General features: G+C 36.1%; 1 protein-coding gene across 2 annotated transcripts in view; it reads right to left on the bottom strand.

Annotated features, from left to right (window-relative positions):
• Positions 1-14,991, bottom strand: part of NCAPD3 (non-SMC condensin II complex subunit D3) — a 69,399-nt gene that overhangs the window by 44,928 nt on the left and 9,480 nt on the right. For both annotated transcript variants that reach the window (XM_076002662.1, XM_076002661.1), the window contains exons 4-13: positions 11,226-11,410; positions 10,404-10,568; positions 10,235-10,296; positions 9,959-10,046; positions 7,496-7,629; positions 6,075-6,147; positions 4,790-4,915; positions 4,303-4,555; positions 3,452-3,508; positions 3,119-3,208 (exon numbers count right to left, since the gene is read on the bottom strand). In XM_076002662.1, coding sequence (XP_075858777.1) covers positions 3,119-3,208; positions 3,452-3,508; positions 4,303-4,555; positions 4,790-4,915; positions 6,075-6,147; positions 7,496-7,629; positions 9,959-10,046; positions 10,235-10,296; positions 10,404-10,568; positions 11,226-11,410 — 1,233 coding nt within the window. The remainder of the gene's footprint in view (positions 1-3,118; positions 3,209-3,451; positions 3,509-4,302; positions 4,556-4,789; positions 4,916-6,074; positions 6,148-7,495; positions 7,630-9,958; positions 10,047-10,234; positions 10,297-10,403; positions 10,569-11,225; positions 11,411-14,991) is intronic.

Here is a 14,991-nt window from a genome sequence, read left to right on the forward strand (position 1 = left end):
AAAATTGAGAGTAGAGAAATAAACCCATAAGCTCATATAAATAAGGCAATGGATTTTCTACAAGGGTGCCGAGACCATTGAAAAGTGAAGGAATAGTGAAGGAATTTCAAACAAATGGTGCTATGGCAAGTGAATATTCACATGTGAGTGAAGATGAACCCTACACATACCATATGCAAAAATTAACTCAAAATTGATCAGAGACCTAAATAGAAGAGGTAAAACTATAAAACTCTTACAGGAAAACACAGGAGCAAATCTTTGTGACCGTGAATTAGGCAATGTTTTCTCAGCTATGACAGCAAAATCATAAGTAAAAAAAGAAAAAAATAAATTGGACTTCATCAAAATTAAAATTTTTGTCTCAATGAACATAATCAAGAAAGTAAAAAGATAACCCACAGAAATGGGGAAAAATATTTGAAAATCACTTATCTGATAAAGGACTTGGATTCAGAATATAAAAAGAGCTCTTACAACTAAAAAATAAAAAGACAAATAACCCAATTAAAAAATAGGCAAAGGGCTTGAATTTGTGTGTCTTTTCCCAAAGATATACAAATAACCAGTAAGCACATAACATCTGCTCAACATAATTAGTAATTAGGGAAATGTAAATCAAGACCGCAGTGAGATACCACTTCATACCCACTAAGATGTTTAAAATAAAACAGACTGACAAGTGTTTGTAAAAATATGGAGAAACAGAATTGTCATACATTCCTTGTAAGATTGTAAAATGGTGTGGCCACTTTGGAAAAGAGTTTGGTGGTTCCTCAAAATGTTAAACAGAGAGTTACCACATTACTCAGCAGTTCTACTCCTAGGTATACACTCAGAAGGAATGAAAACATATGTCCATGTATGCTCACAGCAGCATTATTCATAATACCCAAAAAGTAGAAATTACTCACATGTCCATCAATTAATGAATGGATAAACAAAATGTGATATCCTTATAACGGAACAGTGTTCTATCATAAAAAGGAATGAAGTACTGATACATGCCACAACAGGAATGAACCTTGAAAACATCATGCTAAGTGAAAGAAGCAGACAGAAAAAACCCACATACTATATGATTCCATTTATGCAGAATGCTCAGGATAGGCAATTCTACAGGGACAGAAAACAAGGAAGAAGGGGTGAATGAAGAGTGACTGCCAATGGGTACAGGGTTTCTTTTTCAGCTGGTGAAAATGTTCTGGAATTAGACTGTACAATCTTGTGATTATATACTTCAAGTGATGGATTTTATAGTATGTGAGCTATATATCAATTAAAAAAAACAAAGAAAGAACTTGGCACAGTACATGGTATGTAGTAACTACATAGATTTTTTAAGTTATAATTAATGCCAATAATACATGTTCTTTCAGTTTATGAAAATGAGAACATGGACTCTTTAGATTTTCAAACTTTTCTAATTCTAAAGCATTCTTAAATCAACAAAATTTGATATTGCTTAGAAAAGACTCTGAAAGTCATGCTATACTATAGAAAAATGAAAAAAAAATAAAAAGGGAAAAGTCTATGCAACAGTAAATCTGTAACCTGTTAAATGGAAGACTGGAGTCAACAGAAACATGCAGCATTTTTCCATATTAAAGTTTTCTACAAAATTTAATGAATCTTGTTTCTTATAAATTCAGTTATTGCTCTGAATTTGAGTAACACATGCTAATATCTAGCCTCACAAAGTTAATTCTATGCTAATCTTCTAGGCTAAATGATAAGAGTAATCATCCTCCTGGCACTTTACATAATCATCATCACCTGTCTCACAGCATTATATATGTGTGTACGTGTGTGTGTATATACACACATTTACACAAAAAACATTTATACACACACACACACACACACACACACACACACACACATACACATAGCTGTCTCTTCCATTGCTCCTTAAGAGATAAAAATAAATTTATGTTCTATTAAGGTATATTATCTACAATGCCTAGGACAGATTAGGAAGGACCAGATAAATGTTTCTTCAATGAATAAAGCTAATTATATAATTAATCCACACATATTAATATTTTCTCTTTCTGTCTCTTTAAATCACTTCCCTAAAACGTTATTTCCACAGATTCTCACAACAGCCCTCTGTAAAAGACAGGGAGAGGCCAGGCGTGGGGGCTCACGCCTGTAATCCTGCGAGGCTGAGGCCTTAGCACTCTGGGAGGCTGAGGCGGGAGGATCACTCGAGGTCAAGAGTTTGAAACCAGCCTGAGCAAGAGTGAAACTGACATCTCTACTAAAAATAGAAAGAAATTAATTGGCCAACTAAAAATACATAGAAAAAATTAGCCGGGCATGGTGGCGCATGTCTGTAGTCCCAGCTAATTGGGAGGCTGAGGCAGGAGGATTGCTTGAGCCCAGGAGTTTGAGGTTGCCGTGAGCTAAGCTGACGCCACGGCACTCTTGCCTGGGCAACAGAGCCAACTCTGTCTCAAGAAAAAAAAAAAAAGACAGGGAGGGTGTTAGGACTAGAAAATGATGCAACTGGCATACCCAAGGTCATACAGCTATTTAATGATTGACTCGGTAACAAGTTGGTATAATTTCTGAAGAGAAATTATAAGCTAAATTCTGAAATGTCTTTTTCAGTGGAAGCTTGGACACAATACTCCCTACCATATATTAGAACTGGATTCTGGGATGGCTGAGTCACAGTCAAGATGATGTGAAGGCAAAAGTGATGCAGAATGAATCAGGAACAAGACTGGGGACTGTTCACCATTCCTTCTTTTTGGCGATGACTTTTTCTCAAATGCAAATTTAATCTCCACTCCACTTTCCCCAGTAACTGGTCCTTTTTTGGTCAGCAATCCCAAGAGCTCACAACTATTGGCTTTAATGAGAAAATAAAACATTCTAATACTATCTTAAGTGTTACAGGTACAGGGAGCAGGATCAGTACATGTTAACTGGAATGTGGCTTTTTCTTTATCTTAAAATGAAATATGATGTAGTGCAAGGATATCAATTAAAAATGTAATAGAAATTCTTCTACTTTTAAGAAAAAAAAATCCAACATTTCTAGACTCTACTTACGGTTCTCTGAAATGCAACAGTATTAACTATCTGACAGTGATAAAATCTGACATACCCCCAGATCCAACTGTTTCACCACCGCTGTCTATGTGGATATCCTCTGATGGTACAGAAGAGTTAACTGTCTGCCTTCGATAGGAAAAAGCTTAAACATAAAAAAAAGCACAGTTATTAAAGTATAAATGTGTTATACTTTGTAATAACATAAGCATAGCATGTAACTCATTAAAAGTTACTACATTATTGCCGAAATGAATTTCAACTTCTCTAATGACAAAAAAGTAAAGTATCAGAATAAGTAAGTATGAGAATAGACAACACATTTCAAATATTCAGCAAATTTTTACAAGATAATTATTCAGTATTTGAAAATATATTGATCCATTACCTGATGAATTTCTTAGTAAGGTACCGGGGTGACTCTCTATTCCTGAAACTGCAGGACCTAAAAATAAGCAGATAGAAGAAAGAAAAGAAAGTTACAGTAGCATAAACCCTAAGTAAATATCCACAGAAGGATCAAAATCAAGATAATTGGGCCTACAGACCAGGTAGATGGACTCTAAATTGACCATTGATAATGTTCTCCTTGAATATGCACTTGAAATGGGTATTGGGTCCAATGTCTACCAGTGCAAAGTAATAGTACAGGCAGTCCACAATCTCACCTCTAAACTAGGAACATCTGAAATATTTTAAAAAGGCCTTTCAAATATATCAGGCTTGCATATTTAAAAAGTTATTTGACAAGGCTGGGCGCGGTGGCTCACGCCTGTAATCCTAGCTCTCTGGGAGGCCGAGGCGGGCGGATTGCTCGAGGTCGGGAGTTCGAAACCAGCCTGAGCAAGAGCGAGACCCCGTCTCTACTAAAAATAGAAAGAAACTAATTGGCCAACTAATATATATAGAAAAAATTGCCGGGCATGGTGGCCCATGCCTGTAGTCCCAGCTACTTGGGAGGCTGAGACAGAAGGATCGCTTGAGCCCAGGAGTTTGAGGTTGCTGTGAGCTAGGCTGACGCCACAGCACTCACTCTAGCCTAGGCAACAAAGCGAGACTCTGTCTCAAAAAAAAAAAAAAAAAAAAAAAGTTATTTGACAATAAAACATACTGAAAATAGTTTGAGGGTAAAAATAGGTCAGATCTATTATTTTTGCCACAACAAAGAATGATTCCCTCACAGTCTATTTCTTGATAAATACAAGACCAGTTTCATTTCACAATAGTCACAATACTTACTGTTAATTAGGAGTTCCAGTATACTCTCCGATGCATTGCTAACAGTCAGTTCCAGACAATGCGCAAAGCTGGACAATGCCTTGCTGCGGACAGTAGGTGCCTTGTCTAAACAACGGTCAAACATAATGTCCTGCACCAAGAACTTATGCTTTACGAACTTCTGATGCTCCAAGGAGAGAGTGTTATCCACCTCTCTTTCAGGCAGTTCTAACAGAGCTAAGACCACATCAAGAGTAAAAACTCGGTGTGGGATCTGGTAAAACAAAATCATAAGAATCACCATCAGATAGGAATAAGAATCAGTCTACGGCCATACCACCCTGAACGCGCCCGATCTCGTTTGATCTCGGAAGCTAAGCAGGGTCGGGCCTGGTTAGTACTTGGATGGGAATTAGAATCAAAGAAACCTTTTTCCTCATTCAGAACTGACTGCTATTCGAAGTTTGCAGAGCTAGGACCCAAGACTTTAAGCAGATATATCTCGTACCTTGGAACTTCGTGAATATTTATAAAGCCAGGCAATGAATGTAGCGTACTCCCCACAGGGAAGTTTACTGAGCAGCTGGACCAGGGCCTGTGCTGCAGAGGTCCGATACTCTGATTTATCTATCACCTAGAACACAAAAATAGAGAAGATGCCAAGCTAATATCCACCTGCAGGACAACTGAAACATGTTACAATACAAATTGAAAATTAGTGAGCATTACTAGTTCAATGATTTTTAAATATTAGGCAAATGTCTAATACATTTTAGGTTTTAGACCACTTTAAAAATTAACTTGTAAGAAATCTATAAGCATTCTCCCCAGAAAAATGCACATACAAGTTTAGCATACAATTTCAGAGTTATGGATCCATAGTGTCCACAGGTCTCAAGAATTAAAACGGGCCGGGCGTGGTGGCTCACGCCTGTAATCCTAGCTCTTGGGAGGCTGAGGCGGGTGGATTGCTCAAGGTCAGGAGTTCAAAACCAGCCTGAGCAAGAGCGAGACCCCGTCTCTACTATAAATAGAAAGAAATTAATTGGCCAACTGATATATATATAAAAAAAAAATTAGCCGGGCATGGTGGCTCATGCCTGTAGTCCCAGCTACTCGGGAGGCTGAGGCAGAAGGATCGCTCGAGCCCAGGAGTTTGAGGTTGCTGTGAGCTAGGCTGACGTCACGGCACTCACTCTAGCCTGGACAACAAAGCGAGACTCTGTCTCAAAAAAAAAAAAAAAAAAAGAATTAAAACGGTTACAAAAACTTAAGAGATAATTATGGAAATTTGAACACAGACTGGATAGTTATTAAAATTAAAGAATTGCTGTATAATTTTTTAGGTGTGTTAATATTTTGTGGCTATGTTTTTCAAGAGTTTTTATTCTTTAGAGAAACATATTAAAATATTACGTATGAAAGGAAATGATGGAATTTGCTTCAAAAAAACAATCTATCATTCCTTCCAGATGATCCAGAAAAAAAATCCAATGTATACATGTGTTAGAGGGAGTGATAGGGGTGTAAATGACACAGAATTGTTGAAGACAGGTGACGGATATGTAGTGGTTGACCTCCTTCTTCTCGTTTCTGTGTGTGTTTGACATTTTCCAAAATAAAAACTAATTTTTTACAGAACCCTTTATCTGGGGAACATCCAGCGAAAATTTAAATAAGACTACTTTTGGTAATGATATAGACTCATTCCCAAGAACATGCACACACACAAACACACATTCATCTTTACGAGTCACATACTTTTGTGTTGTTATTACTGAAGCAAATGGTACCTTGGCACAGATGTGCTGCAGTAAGACACGGAGGACTGGGAATATGCTCTCCCTCAGTTCATCCACAAGTGAGCTATTTAAAAGAAAAACATATCCACCATTTACAATATAGTGAGTGACTTTGTCCTCCAAAACCACTACTCCTCTATTTACAATGTAAATATTAAAAACTACCCCCACATTATAAGAGTTGTCTCAGTAGAATGAAGAGCAAAGACATAACACATCGTAGTAGAAAACTAAGTGCTTCCTATGCATAGTTTTGAGAGCTACTGCTGAGTAGCTGAGTCCTCAGGGAAAAGCAGAAATGTAATCTTCATATGACTCTTTTGACTATTTACTAAATTTCATATTAAGATGTAAAATATTAATATATCCTTTTGTGGTAAATATAAAAATTGGTAAGACACAGTACTGCCTCATAATAGCTCAGTGAAATGCTGCTACTCTAATGTATTTGTAAGATTACTTTTCCAAACTTTATCACAAGAAGAAATTACTACAATGCCTAGACTTAATTCATTTTTGGTGCTAAGTTTATCTGTACCATTATACAACATTACTGCAATTGGTGATATGAACTCTGAGAAAAACCAAAGCAACAGTGTTTCCACTTAAAACACCTTAGTTATTTAACGTTTTAAAAAATCTCTAGTAAGACACATTTGCTCAGTGACAAGATGACATCATCCATACCCTAAGTCTTGAACCATACTACATACTGTGCATACCTGCAGGTATGTACACACTTACCATTTCTCTGCACCACTTCCAAACTGCATGCCAAATATTCAGTAAAGGAGGGGGGAAAAAAAACTGTTGACACAGCAAGCATGTCTTTGCTAATAAAGCTAAGACATGAGACTTTTTAAGTGAAGATGAGTGACTCATGAGGGAAAAAGTGGTCTATCAATTATTGCTAAAGAAGTAAAAAAAGCAACTTAATTCTTCCCTTCAGGAAGTATTTTCTGTAGGGGGAGAGGAACAGAAAAGTGAGAAGAATCAAAGAAAAAGTTACAAAGAACAAATGCAAAGAGACGTAGAGCAGAGAGAAACAGAAAAGAGAAAGAAGAGGCAGATGTGCTGCGGTAGTAAACAGTAAAGCAGACAATGATGGAAAAAAGGAGAGGCGACTGTCCTCTCAGAGGCTGACCTCCCGGGCTGGATGCAATTACGCTGGAGGCTGGCTCTGGCCCCCAAGCTGCAGACTCCTTACTTCTTTAACAATACCCCACTCAGGGGCAACCAACAGTGACACAGACCACATGAACCCGATTATCTATGAAGTGCCTTATTTTGGTCCCCCAAGCCACTATCAGGCCAGGAATTCTAATTCCGTGTCAGAAATCTTGGTTAGCACAGGGCACAGATGACTGAGGAAGAGATGAAGAGAGTGAAAATTCAAGATGTGTATGCTTCACCTGATAAACTGGACTGCCTGGTTTCTCTGACTGATGACTTGGGAAGTAATAGTAAGGGGAGTGTGATGGGATCCTTCACCTGCTTCTAACATTAATATTACATTGAGCATTTGATGGAAAACATAACTGATAACCTAGAAGAGAAAAAAAAATTCAATTTAAAGCCTGATAGAGAACCCAAGGGGCTTAAACATAGTGACACAGACTCTAGGAAACCATTTCAAGCCATCTGAAGGTAAGTCAGATTAGCATAATTGCTGGCTAAAGATTAGGGATGTATTTCTTAGATAATTATCAAGTACTTGATAAATGTATTATACAATGTAAAGAGTGTGAAAGAATTGCTGATAATGACAAGAACATCATCCAGTTTCTCTCCCCATCTCCTGCATATTATAAGTCAGAAATTAGGGCAATTCATTGTCATATTTATAAATGACACAGAATGTTACTAATATTCCCTTATTAGAAAAAGGGGAAGATGGCTAGGCACAGTGGTTCATGCCTATAATCCTACCACTTTCGGAGGCTGAGATGGGAGGACTGTTTGAGGTTAAGAGTTTGAGACCAGCCTGAGCAACACAGCGAGACTCTGTCACTACAAAAATATAGAAAAATAAGCTGAGTGTGGTGGCATGCCTGGTAGTTTCAGCTACTTGGAGGGCTGAGGCAGGAGGATTGCTTGAGCCCAGGAGTTTGAGGTCGCAGTAATGATGCCACTGCACTCTTGATGAGGCAACAGAGTGAGTCCCTGTCTCAAAAAAAAAGGGGGGTGGGAGGTGGTGAAGGATAGCTTACACTGTATTTTATCTGTAGTTTACAAAGCACCTTTCAATACATTATCTCATATAATTTAGTCAACTAATTCTTTCATCCAGTAAATAAAACATTTGCTGAAAAACAAGTATGTGGTAGGTACTGCATTAAGCATTTTCATATATACAGCTAGATTTACTATATTTAAAACCTCACAAAACTCCATGAGGACATGAATAATTTCCATTTTACAGATAATTAAAAAAAACTCCAAAGGTGGGCTGTCCAAGGATAAATAATTAAAGATCTGGCTAAAACCATGGTTGCCTAACATCAAGTCAATACTTTTACAATTAAAAAAATATATCTTTAGAGAAACAGTAGACCTAAAAGGAGAAATTTTCCCAACTATTTTTTTCTTTTAAAATGTTAAAAAACGGCATGGAAATTGAAAGCATTACTATGAATTCTATCACATTCATATTTCAAGCACACAGAAATGAGAAAGACATAAAACATAAAATATTGAATGTTTTCTAAACAATAGGCATTGTGCTTAGCATCTGACATGCTTAATTTCACCTAATCCTGTGACAAATATATAAGGAAAGTAAGACTTTTGTCCTTTTATCCAGATGTGAAATCTGACACTTCTGTCAGGTCTTACAACTCATATAAGGACACATGGCTAGTAAGTAGCAAAGTCAGAATTTGAACACATATGTGCAGAACCCTAAGTATCCCCAAACCTTCTTCTTAACCACTACACTGTTGTCTCTGCAAATTAAATGTGTCATGGCCATCAGAAGCCACATGCCCTGTTCACCACAGTTTTTGCAAAGCGTTACTGTTTTATTAATAACATCTAAGTTTAGCACTACCATGCATGAATAACCCTAATTCCAATGTTTACGGCAGTGACAATATTAAGGTAACATGGGGGGCAAAACCCAGATAACAATTCTAACCAGGAATGGGAACCTATAAAATTCCTGTAAGGATACCAACTAAAATACTACAAACAGAAATACTAAAGCACATATAAACTGACAGAAATTTGAAAATTCTATGACTACTCTTGTTTTCAAAACAATTTGATAAGTACTTTAATGAAAGTAACTGTTCAGTAGCTTATCTGTTCCTCTTACCTTATTTACATAGAACCATTTTTTTCTGTCTGAAACCTAACAATAATTTGCTGTGGCCAACAAGTATTTTGATATAAATTTGGCAATGAAGAAATGCTAGCAAATAGAAATAGAGATAAGTTTTATTACAAAAATAATATAAGGTCATGAAAACGACCTAGTAAGTTAAAATGGTGTTACATCAAATGCTTTTTTTTGAGACTGAGTCTTGCTCTGTTGCCCAGGCTGAGTGTCTTGGCAGCATGATAGCTCATTGCAACCTCAAACTCCTGGGCTTAAGCTATCCTCTGTCTCAGCTTCCAAAGTAGCTAGGACTACAGGCACGTACCACCACACTGGGCTAATTTTTTTTATCTTTAGTAGACAAGTCTCACTCTTGTTCAGGCTGGTCTCAAACTCCTGACCTCAAGCGATCCTCCCACCTGGGCCTCCCAGAGTGCTAGGATTACAGGTGTGAGCCACTGCCCTGGGCCATCAAATGCTTTTAATGTCTTTCCATTGTATGGTTCACCTGCTTTCAACTCAACTAGTAACTAAATTAGATCTTTTTCTCCTTTACCTTATTTCCTTCACCATGAATTGGGGAGCACAGCAAATACAACCCGTGATAGGCCAGTTCAGGTATGTATTTTGCTTGGTTAAGATCTCTAAAGAAAAAAGGCAAAACATTAGTTAATGGATATAATTTTACTTGGAATATTTCTTATCCCTAGAAGCCATATTTAAATGAATAAATTCTACCTGTGTGCCAATTAGGATAAAATGGCATTGATATTTCTCCTGGAGCAAAAATTATTATATTAAAATTGTAGCACTAGAAGATTTAATGGCTCACCTGATTTGTGTAATATGAGATTCATGAAGAACTGGGTCAAAATTAGTTAAAGTAACAAAGACCTGGAAAACAAATACCAAGAAAAGGCCTGATTTTTTGTAGTCATTAAGTATTAGCCATAGTCTATACCCTTTGAATTTGCCTTAAGGTTCTTAGAATTTTCACTTACCTCTATACAATTCTGTACACATTGTGGCTTCTCTTTCAGGGAAAACTTAGGCAGAAGCCTTAAGAAATTCTTCAAAACATGAAAAATGGCATTTCGAATTTGAGAAAGGTCCCGGGCAGAAAAATAAATATTTTCTTCATCCTCTTGTTCTATAATTTCATCCATCTAGATTATGAATACATAGGTGACTGTGAAATAATGCCTAGCACTTTGTCCCATGGTTTTCAATTTACCCAAACCAAATCCAGTTAAACTCCAGGTAGTACCTGATGATGAGGTGACATGACTTTGACCAGGTTGCCTGACTGTTCCAGGTCTCCATGGTCACAATGGTAAATCACTGGGTTAGATGGCCACTATAGTTTCTAACTCTGTGGTTTTTTGTCAATGAGAATTCCTGTGTTTCTTAGAATTTTTGATGTCAATGAACTTCTACCATCCTACCTTGTCACACAAGAATTTGGAATTAATGCTATTATATCCTGCTCTTAAGGACAAGAGCCTTCAGGATACTTCAACCACCCTCTCTAAAGACAATAAGATAATGTGGCAAATACAACAGCTAGAATGTTGTCAAGCACACTTGGGAACAAGGCTGGGGAGAGATGATCAGGACACTGGAAAGATGGCAAGGCAGAAATGTGCCCTTAGAAGTATATGAAGCCCAAGAGGCAACCTAAAGTAGTATTGAATAGCTGATGATAGTTTAGGACCTTTTGGTTATAAGCATGATGCCTGAAATCATATTTAAAAGTCAATCCTTAAATAAATAAAATCATGTATTTGTATAGATATGTTTCATTATTCAATTTACTACTTAACCTCAATATCTTCTTTCCTGGGTGGCTTTCCTCTTTTTCTATGCCTCCTTGGATTAGCCTGAGAGCTTATAGGTTGTTCTTTCTTTCTTTTCCGATTCAAGTTAGATTCCTGAGGCCAGCTCTTCTTTAGGGTCTGAATGCATTTGTCAAACATCACTGGGTGGAATACTTGATTGGCTACACTGCCTGTTCATAAAGAATAAAGAGTAAGCAGGCTAGATTTCATCATCTTGAAATATGTCTTTAACAACAGATTAAAAGTTAAAAAGCATAATACAGGCTTTTCACTAACTTGGAATAACAATGAACCTTTAGCAAAAGAGTACCATTGTCAACTTCAGCCTTAGTAGAGGAACAATAGTGCTGAATTGGAAATAAATAACAAGATTTCCACTTATGTTCATGATAAAGTAACTGATTTTACACTTGTTCTCTTGCTGTAAACAACTATAAAACTGGATGAAAATGTATAAAATAACCATTTTAAGACACTGGGCACCAGGCAACATAAAGAATGCAATCTCTGAGAAAAGGAGGTAAACTCTAAAATTGCCTCAGTTTTATATCCAGAGGCAATTTCTGGACAACAGCAGAGAAATGGTGGATCCAAGCAGATTATGATGGTCTTACTAAGTTGAAAAATCAGAGTCAGAAACACAGGGAGATGTAATTTATTGGCTACTCCAGAACACAGTACTAGAGTACAGGAAGCTACACAGAAAAAGAGCTCCAGAAATTTGCATAGGGCTGAATAGAAGCTATGCACGTATGGGGCAAAATTCCATCGCAGAGGGCAAAAAAATATTTCTAAGAAGCTAGAAGGTAAATTACATTCACAATTCACACAGGGCTGAGACACATTCGAGATCTTGTTAAACATCTGGAGCATTCAGTAGAGACCCAAGAAGAAACATACCTTAATAGCAGGGCTAAACTGGATATACAGTGAAGGCTACTTTGTATCTGCCATGACAAAGTTTTAAAACAAGTCCCCAAAAGATCAATGGTTGCCTATCAAAACATACTTCAACTTATTTAAAGGAAAACAACAAAATTCAGACACTCAATAACCTAACATAACAAATGTCCAGGATCCAATAAAAAATTACTGGGTGTGCCCAGTAATGGAAATGTCCCCAATGATAAAAAGAAAAATCAGCCAATAGAAATAGTCTAAGAAATGACAGAGGTAATGGAACTGGCCATAACCTTAAAGCAAATATTATAAATAAGCTCAAGAATTAAAAGTAAATATTAGCATAATAAGGAGAGAAATGAAAAACATTTTAAAAGAATTAAATGGGACTTCCTTGATCTGAAAACAAAACATTCACTAGATGGGTTTAATAGTAGATTAGACAAGTAGACTTAAAGATATAACAGAAGCACAGGAACTAAAAAAATTAATAGACTTAGTGACTTATGGGATACTATCATGCTGTCAAAGATAGGAATAACTGGAGTCCCAGTAATAAAGAGAATGAAGAAAACATTTGAAGAAATAACTTAAAAATTTCCAAATGTGTTGAAGACTATTAAATCCACAGATCCAAGAAGCTTACTGAACCCAAACATGACAAACACCAACGAAATCACAACAAAGCATAGATAATATAATTTAAAAAACCCCAAAACCTGTCAACCTAGAATTCTACATTAGGCAAAAACATTTTTGAAGGTGAAATCAAGAAAGTTGATGGCTGGCAGATTTGCATTACAAGAAATGTTAAAAAAAATTTTTTTTCTGGCTAAAGGAAAATTATATGAGATGAAATCTTTTAAATATAAAAGACAATTTTCTTGTTTTTAAAAAGTTCTATAAAATATAAAGGAGAAATGTTAAGAATGAATTGTACAGTTTATAACACGTAGAAATAAAATATATAACTAAGCACAAAGAATAGCAGGGGAGAGGTTGGGCGCAGTGGCTCACTCCTGTAATCCTAGCATTCTAGGAGGCCAGGTAGGATGATCGCTTGAGGTCAGGAGTTCAAGACCAGTCTGAGCAAGAGAGAGACCCTGTCTTTACTAAAAATAGAAAAAAATTAGCTGGGCATGGTGGTATGTGCCTGTAGTCCCTGTTACTTGGGAGGCTGAGGCAGGAGGATTGCTTGAGCCCAGGAGTTTGAGGTTGCTGTGAGCTAGGCTGATGCCATAGCACTCTAGCCAGGGCAATAGAGCAAGACTCTGTCTCAAAAAAAAGAAGAGGAGGAGGGAAGAAAGGAAAATATACTGTCTTATGGCTCTTACATCATATATAAATTGATATAATATTATCTGAAGGTAGACAGTTAAAAGTGCTTATTGTATACACAAAGCAAGAACTTTAAACATATACATACATGCAAAGATGTACAGCTCGTAAGCCAAAAGAGGAGATAATATGGGATATTAGAAAAGTACTCAATCCACGATAAGATGGAAAGAGGAAAAAATGGAACTAAAAACAGATTAAAAAAAAAAATCCAACGATGGCAGAAACCTAACCATATTGATAATTACATTAAGTGTAATTATTTAAATAGTTTAGACATTCCAATATAAAGGCAAATGTCAGAATGGATAAAAAACATGACCAAATGACAGGCATTCTACAAGAAACCCTTTAAATGTGAACACACAGATAGGTTATAAACAAATGCATGAGAAATGATGTACCAACCAAGGACAAATCAAAAGATAACTGTAATGGCCATCCTATTATCAAAGTAGACTTTAAGACAAGGAATATAATCAGAAAAACAGGGCCTTAACATAATACTAAAAGGATCAATCCATCAGGAAGACATAACAATCAGAAATACATTTGTATCTGTCAGGCTGTGACAGAATTGAAAGGAGAAATAGATAAACTGACAATCAACATTCCTCTCTCAGTATTTCATAGAACAAATAAATAGAATATCAGGAAGATTATAAAAGACTTGAATGATATTTACAACCAACTTGACCTAATTGATATTTACAGAACACTAGATCCAACAAAGGCAGGATACACATTCTGGTCAAGTACAAATAGAAGATTCACTAAGTCAGACTCTATGCAGGGGTATTAAAAATAAAGCCAATAATTTAAAAGTACTGTGATAATAAAAGTATATACTCTGATCCCAACACAATTAAAATAGAAATCAATTACAGTAAGATTCAGTCAAGTCCTTAAGTATTTGGAAATTAAACTCAATGTACTAAACAACTCAGGTGTAAGAAGAATCACAAGAAAAATCTGAAAATCACTTTGACCTAAATGATAATGAAAATATACCAAAATTTGTGGGATATAGATAAAGCAGTATTTGGAGAGAAATTTATAGCATTAAACACTTAATGTTAGAAACAAAAGTATGTGAGAACAAGGATCTAAGCATTCACCTTCAAAAGTCAGAACAAGAAAAAGAAAAAACGTCAGAATAAGAACAAATTAAACCCAAAGTAAGAAGGAAGGAAATAATAGCCATAACACCAGAAATCAATGAAACAAGAAATGGACAAACAATAGATTATAATCAATAATATCAAAAGCAGGTTCTTCAAAATGATCAATAAAATTAATAAACCTCTATCTAGACTGATTAAGCAAAAACAAAGAAATAGAAATCACCAACATCAGGCATGAAAGAGGGGAGATAATCACTACAGATTCTACAAACATAAACTTATTACAAAAAAAAAAAAATTCTGGGCCCAGATGATTTCACTAATGGATTCTACCAAAAATCTAAGGAAAAAAGAAAACCAAGTTTTCACAAACTCTTCCAAAATACAGA

This window comes from Microcebus murinus, chromosome 4 (assembly GCF_040939455.1).
Source record: "Microcebus murinus isolate Inina chromosome 4, M.murinus_Inina_mat1.0, whole genome shotgun sequence".
NCBI lineage: Eukaryota > Metazoa > Chordata > Mammalia > Primates > Cheirogaleidae > Microcebus > Microcebus murinus.